This window comes from Macaca thibetana, chromosome 13 (assembly GCF_024542745.1).
Source record: "Macaca thibetana thibetana isolate TM-01 chromosome 13, ASM2454274v1, whole genome shotgun sequence".
In the NCBI taxonomy this organism is placed as follows: Eukaryota; Metazoa; Chordata; class Mammalia; order Primates; family Cercopithecidae; genus Macaca; species Macaca thibetana.
The window spans coordinates 52,223,577-52,231,331 of NC_065590.1; the positions used below are offsets into that span (position 1 = coordinate 52,223,577).

The 7,755-nt window shown below is 47.0% G+C and overlaps 1 protein-coding gene across 2 annotated transcripts in view; it reads right to left on the reverse strand.

Annotated features, from left to right (window-relative positions):
• The window catches only part of EML6 (EMAP like 6), a 256,852-nt gene extending 250,474 nt beyond the window's left edge, over nt 1-6,378 (reverse strand). The window contains exons 1-2 of one of the 2 annotated variants that reach the window (XM_050754620.1): nt 6,104-6,378; nt 4,637-5,346 (exon numbers count right to left, since the gene is read on the reverse strand). In XM_050754620.1, the coding sequence (XP_050610577.1) occupies nt 4,637-4,833 (197 nt within the window). In that variant the 5' untranslated portion in view covers nt 4,834-5,346; nt 6,104-6,378. Of the gene's footprint in view, nt 1-4,636; nt 5,347-6,103 lie in introns of those variants that run through there. The other variant, XM_050754623.1, reaches the window with a different exon arrangement.
• Nucleotides 6,379-7,755: the final 1,377 nt, after the last annotated feature.

Here is a 7,755-nt window from a genome sequence, read left to right on the forward strand (position 1 = left end):
TAGCCCGGCCAAGCTGGGGATGTTTTTAAAGTAAACTTAAACATGGTTCCATTTCCAGGCAGAATTCTAATGATCTACTTCAGATATTCTTGAATAAATCAAACAGTTTATAGACCAACAGAGGATAAGCGGAGTTACAAAGAGTAACAACTTACTACCTTCTGGTTAGGAAGAAGTCACAGTTACAGGGACCACAATGACAGAAAAATAAGAGGCCACAGAGCAGTGAAGCCAAAGCTTGGAGCTTTGGAATCAGACCAATCTGGGTTCCAATTCCCATTCTACAGTCTGCCAGACAGTGACAACAGGCAAGATCCTCAACCTCTCTGTGCCTCAGCTGCCTCCCCTGTAGACTGGGGTTAGCAACAGTGCCTATCTCACTGGATTGTGAGCGCGTGGATCAGATCAATCCATACACACATTTAGTTCCGAGTTTGGCACTCATGAGATGTTAGCTCTGGTTATAAGATTCATTCTCTGCATCAAGGGTCTTATATATGCTTACAAATGAAAACAGAATGAAAGGATAGCCCTAAATGATACATATGAAGTGAGCAGCGTCGGTCACAAAACACACAAAGTTTTGGAAGTGCAAGGCGCCCCTTCATCGGAGGATGGTGCGAGGTCTCATGGGAGAGGTAAGACTGCAGAAGATGGGGCCTTGCAGGATGCAGATGCAAACAGGACCCTGGTGCTGTGCACTTACCATTGGCCAAACATTTTTGTATGTAATCCCCACAACAAACTACAAAGGAGATACCTTTAAAACTCCATTTTATAAGTGACAAATTGTTTCACTGACGAGATAGTTAAGACTCAAAGAGGTTCAGTAAAGTCGCCAGCTGGTGGCAGACCTAGGTTGAAACTCAAGTATGACTGACAGCAAAGCCCAAGCTCCCACCGCTATGCCATTGGAGGGGTGGGGTTGGACAGACAGAGAAGGGCCAGCGGGGAAGATGAATCATTCCAGTGTGAGGCAGGGAAGAACAGAGTCATCATATGGCAAGTGGGAAGCAAACAATTTATGATTTTTTAAAAAAGGAAAATAAGGATAGGATGGTAGGTTAGGAGAGAGAACAGAAAGCTTAGGAATCTGGACTTCTGCCTGTGAGCAACGATGAATCATTGTTTTGTTTTGGGGTGTGTGTGTGTGTTTAGTGAAATACTACTTCTACCACAACTAAGAATATTTACTGAGCACCAACTAAGGGCCAGGTCCTACACTAAACCCTTTGCATACATTTTTTTCTAATAGTTACAACTCTGCAGTTTAGGTATTGTTACTCCCATTTCACAAATAAACAAGGCCCTAAGAAGTGAAGCCGCTCACCCAGATACCTCCAGTAAAAGGCAGAGCGGGATTTATACCCAAGTGTGCATGATAACAAAGTCAGTGCCCTTTCCCCTAAAGCAGCATTGTAGATAAACCTCCTTTGCAACTGGGAGCCAGAAAATGAGGGAGAAGAACCTGGAGACAGGGAACTAGTCAGAAGCAATACATATAGGGGTCCAGAGTGAGGAGATAAACATCTCAACTGAAATCACTGTGAAAATGGAAGGGAAGTAACAGAGGATGAATGTGTTCATGGGCTTTTCTTTCATTTACTCCCATTCTGTGTCATGTTCTACTACCTAAAGTAGAAACCAAGTTAGTAATTATCCCAGTCTCTATTACTGTCCTTGTTATCAAGCCCTGATTTGCATCTTGTTGTTAGCCCAATAGCAAATATTACTTTAAGTATTCACTTGTTCTATCACAATGTTATCAGGTCCAAAATATGGCATCATCTTCTAATCTGTTACCTGAAATGAAAGGTAATCATTCAAGAGAATAAAACTAAGCCTCCACATTCAGTAAATTATATTATGCCTCACATACCAACATCTTTAAAAATCTGACTTAAACATATAGCCTGTCAAAGCAGAAGGACACATATGCTGAGCCCTAATGAACTCTGCCAAAACCTGCATTATTATTAGGGTTCATTATGATCACGGAGATCACATGGTTTTATAAAATGGAGTGTGTTATCAATACTTGTTGGGCTGCTTTCTAGTTAATATTCTAGGCAAAGCAACACAAAAAATAAAGCAGTACAGATGTATGCACATGAATATATCTTTCAAACTAATGAAAAAGCTATGTACCAAGTGGACAATTACTTACGCTATCTCACTTGATCGAAACAAGAGTTAGAAACGAACAAGTTTTGATATTCATGTAATGATTCAATAAAAAACCAAAATATTTCTGCATTAGAACCTTAGCTATAGTCCTCTCCATTTAATAACAAACTTCAATATTTCAGGTGGAAGAACACACGGAAATGAGTTAAAATTCATAAGGACAAAAAAATTGTGCATTGTGGTTTGTGCAGTGCCTTCACCAGAAAAAGATATTTACATACATAAAACAAAGCAAAAGAACGGCATAAACATTCCAATTTTATAGCTCTTAATTCCATAATAATCTGTGGTTTGTGTTTTTTAATTCATTAAACTTAATTTTATTCTTATGTACAAAGACATATATGGATGTTAAAGAACTCTACTCTGCTCACCTGTACATGCTCTGACCCAACCAAATATTGTGGAGAATTATGAATACAGTCTTTTCTCTGAAATCAGCCTTACTACTATGTCACTAAGGTAGTTTAATAAATAGATCAGACGCTAACTGTCTCTTTTGCTTTTCATCAGTTAAGGCTCCCTACAAACCCAGTTATACACATCACTTCATTCACCTTTTCTTCAAATCTGAATGTTTCCTTAACCACCCAAGCTAGATTTCATTACATCCCACTAGCCCGGCTGCTTGTCATAACAACGGTTTACTGCAACTCCACCCTTTTCCCACCTTCAGTTTCAACAGTGCATTTGGTTTTTTTCCTTCTATCAGAGAAAAAATTAGGATTAAGAGTTCAAATCCACAAAGTAGTTCAGCGAACTGTCACATTAGTATTATTTAACCACAGGGAATTTTCTGTTTAATTGCCACTCTCTCCCTTCCCCCAAAGGACTACATCTTATTTTGATGCTGTAATGGAAAGCACTGCATTAAGACAGAGAGAGCAAAAACATAATGGGCTTAAATTTTTTAACATCTAACCTTTTCATGAGTCATTGTTAATCATTTGCACCTGTAACTTTCATAATCAGCCTAGCAATTAGAAAAGCAAAATCTGCAGAACAAAACTATGTAAGGATGCCCCAATCACAACCACTACCATGTTAGGGAGGGAAGAAAAAAAGCTATTTTTGTCATATGTGACGTGAAAAAAGTTTTTACATGTTAGTTCCACCAAATCTTAAGAACATTAGAGCTCTCATCTTCAAAAAAAAGTCAAGAATTTTTAAAATCTGTATTTTGAATATTAAGTGTTTGCTTTCTGTAACAATTTTTCAACTTTAGGTCTCAGAAAAAAAAAGGCTGAGACCTTTGTGCAATATAAGCACATCACTGGGAAGGGAAAAAAAAGCTAATCTTTGAAATCATTCTCTGCACTGAGAAATTAGAAGCATGGACATGACACCACTTCATTTATTTCATTGTGAAAGACAAACTTAGAGCAAAAGTGGCAATATTCTGAGAATGTAATGGTAGTTGTTCTACATCAATGAAACACACAAGTTTGGAAGGTACAAATATGGTCTCTGTCAGTTGTAGTCCATCCTCAGCAAGTCATTTTCCCTGTGGGCTGAGGCTCCCATATGATGAAAATCTTCCTTAACTGCTGAAGGCTGAAAAGGATTCCCTGTGAACAGCATTTGGCCCATACCTTGTTTGGTCACATAAAAGCTGACAACGGCTGGAGGAAAATGTGTCTGGTCCAAAGATGAGAGGATAGGGCCAAGAATCACAATGTAACCCCCTTCAATTTAATCGGGAAGGCCCCTAAAATGGCCATTCATCCAAATGAGCTCTCCTGTCAGTCAGTCTTGGGCCATCCGCTAGCAGATGTTGGTCATTGTGTGGGCTGGCTGGTAGGATTTTGTGATCCAGCAGCTGCCAGCCTTTAATAACCTCAATGATGTTGTGGAAGCATCCATTTAGTTATAAATATGCTTTGGGCATTAAAACACTGCCAAGTGAAATATTAGAGAACAAACTCCCCGCCCACTGCAGAAATTTCCCAGGTCCAAAGCATCTGAGATGAAGATTCCAAATTACCAGTAGTAAAATTTCTTTTAGATCTTTTTTAATCCTCTTGCTTACTGAGAAACCCACTGAGCAGCCTCCCAAAGAAGATGCCCACACTTCAGGCTATTGGTCCTACCGTGCACCTGGTTAGGGAAGGAAGAAGTGTTTGATAGTTACCCAGGCTCCTTCCACTTGTAGCAGGAAAGAACAGCAAGAACGCATTAGGAACACTCAACTCCCTAGAGATTCAAAAGCCGGGATTCCGGAGGGATACAGCGAAAAGACACCTCTCCTTCCTACCTGCACCCCCGACTCTGTTTCTGCCCTGGCCCTAGAATCAGCAGCCCTTCGGTAATTCCATGCGGCTCCAGACAGAATCCTCTATTCCACGGGGCTCCCGGATCCGACCCCGGGAAAGCCCAGGTGGTCATCCTCTTCCCACCCTCCCAGCCTCCACACGCAACCTCTCCCCGCCGCCCCTGGCCACCCCCTTACCTGATAATGTCGTCGTTGTGTCCCAGGAAGAATTTTTGGCTGTGCTCGCGGGTGTTGTAAACCACCCCGACCCCAGCCACAAAGTAGACCACCTCCTTGCCGGCCGTGTAGTACAGGTTGTTGCGGCACTGGTGACCCCGGTACCCGTACACCCACTCCAGCCGGAGCTGGCAGCGGGGCGCCGTCCGATCCGCCATGATAAGCCGACCCCGCGCGCCCCCCGCCCCCCCGCGCGCCGGAGCCGTCCTCGCCGAGGCTGGGGCTGCGGCCGACCTGCAGGGGCTCAGCGCGCGGCGCTGGGCGCTGATTTCCGAGGCGACACACAGGCACAGCCCAGCGGGCCGGCCGCCACCATCATCCGCTGCAGCCGCCGCAGACAAGCCGCCGCCGCCGGTGTGCGGCCGCCAGACCCCGCTGGGCGCCGGGCTCCCTCTCCCCGGGCAAGGCGGCTCTGGGGGCGCCGGCACCCGCGCGCGCGCCTCACTGCACCTGCGGGCTCCGGCCCCCAGGAGAGGCTCTCGGGGGGGCCACCCCGCCTTTTACATCAGGGATCTGCATATCCCAACAGCGATCACCCAGTTCGCTCACTGAAGTTTGCGGTGCGCCGGGGCTTCGCGGCAGGCGGCGGGATTTATTCTGCGATAGCCTTGATTTGACAGGCAACCCGGGTGAGTTCTGCCATCGCTGTCCTTGGATCCGAAACTGACAGTCTATATCCAGGATGCGAGAGCGAGGAAGAAAGAAACAGATTTTTCGCATAAGTCACCCAATCCAAGAAAATTATCCCCAAACTAAACCAAGTTTGGTATTTTTAAAAATTTTCCCCTACTCCCACTTTCTCCCTCCAGTTCCATCTCCTTAATGATATGAAATATGCGTAAATGCTGCTGCCTGGCTGATACGATTTGAAGGAACGCTTGCTGTTTCCCTAATAAGCGAGGGCGAATAAGCAATGGTCATTTTTTAGATGCTCCAATTAGTTTTCATGTGTGTGTTTAACAATCACATCCTCCGTGAACCTTCTCTTCACCGAGAAAGCCATAAAGAACTTAGCAGCTCTCATTGATCACCAACTCCAATCAGCATCATGAAAGACTGTCTTACTCGGAAGAAACGAGGCACTAGTGCAATCGGAGGGAGTGCGCTACCTACAAACGCTCCTGTTCCAGGAGAAATTAAATAACAAGCGGCAAAAACCGTTTACCTCTCCCCCAGAAACGTCTGCGCTAAACACCGGGTCCTACGGAATCCCGGGTCCTGCCCTAAGCCCAGCGTGGAGCGGGGTCGCCCGCGGGACAGCAACCCCCAACAGACACACACGTCCCGGGGGTCGGCGCGCTGTGCGAGGGATGCTAGCCCTCAGGACTGCTCGGCCCGCGCGCACTGCCGCCCTGGCGGCGCCCTGCACTCCTCCCACTCCCGAGCCAGCCTCGTCCGCGGAGCATCCCCGCGCTCTCTGCCTCTAACCTCTGCTGCCAGCGGACGCCACCGGCGCGTCCTGGATCCCGCGCGGGCGAGCGAAATCCTCTGCCTGCCCTCCCCTCCCCGCCTCCCGCACCCGGGGATGGGCTTCGTCACTGGGGCGCCGCGGGAGACAGGTTCTTCCTTCAGCTGGGGCTCCGGGGGCGGGGCCACAACGCCGCGCTAGTGAACCTCCGCTGCCGGTTACTAGGCGAGATCGCGGCGCTTGGAAACAGCGACGCCGGGGAGGACTGGAGCCGCCCCCTCCCTCTCCCGGCCCCGGAGGCCTCGTTCCCCGACGCATCCTGGGAAGCGTAGTCCTCTCCGCGCCGGCTAGGGCAGACAGTGAGCGGAAGGGACCACAAATCCCAGGATTCCGCGCGCCCAGAGAGAGTCGCGGCGAGACCGGTACCGGCGTCAGCGGAGCCTGCGGCTCTTGGGGTGAGGAGATCGCGGTTCACCAAGGACGACCGCGTGCCCGCTCGGGCGTTCTCTTGTGACTGAGGCGGGAGCTGGCGTGCATGGGTCTCTGTGGAGAAAAGCGGTGGAGTTGGAACAGAGACGGTCTCTACAGCCCACCATTAGAATTTCTCCTGCATCGGTCCCAGAGGGTTGCTGTAACCGACATCCTCACCATGCTGTAACTGACTCAAGCTTAAGTTTGTTTCCTACATCAGTTTTCCTTTTCATTCACATGGATTTTAATTTGTTAGAGTGCAGTTCTGCCAAGTTTAAGAAAAATGCTGGGAATGTGAGCTCACTTGTGCCCTAAGAACCGGCGCCTTCCCATGACCTGCGTCCTAAATTAGAGGACTTAGGTATTTACAGATAACCAGAGTTTGGAAGCAGGAAGGTGCTCACACCATGAACAAGTAACCTTCGCCTTCAAACGCAGAAGCTGGTGGCATTTCTCCTAATACTGCCCGAGGTGAACTATGAATCCACTGTGTTCTCAGGTAGCCTATTTCTAATTTAGGGCCATAGCTAGCCTTTGGAAAGAGATTTCAAAATCCCAGTGACTAAGAGGCTGCAAAAAGATGATGGATTGGACGTTTGGAACGTCCTTTCCTTCCCAGGCTTTCAGTGTAATCGCTTACTCTGTTCATCTCCCTCAAATTTTAAGACAGCCCTCTGACCTAGTAAGAAAGCTCGAAAGAACTGGAAGCGCCAGAGTTTGGATGATTTGTTGCCGCCTGCAGTGATGAAGAGGATTTGAATTGCTCTCATCTTTGTTTTTAAGGAAACAGATCAACAAATAAGTGAGATGGCACTGTGCTAGGCAACAAGAACACTACCAAAAACAAAAACACGGTCTGAGAAAGGTTTGAGATACAAGCAAAAATATAGTTGATCAATGATGTCGTGCCATAAAACAGTGCCAAATGAATTAAAGACAGTAAGTTTTTATTGTTGTTCTTTTTGTTTTGTTTTGAGACAAAACAGGCTGTTGCCCAGGCTGGAATATCAAGATCTTGGCTCACTGCAACCTCCACCTCCCAAGTTCAAACGATTCTCCTGCCTCAGCCTCCCGTGTAGCTGGGATTACAGATACGCACCACCACGCCCAGCTAATTTTTGTGTTTTTAGTAGAGACAGGGTTTCGCCCTATTGGCCAGGCTAGTCTCCAACTGCTGATCTCAGGTGATCTGCCCGCCTTG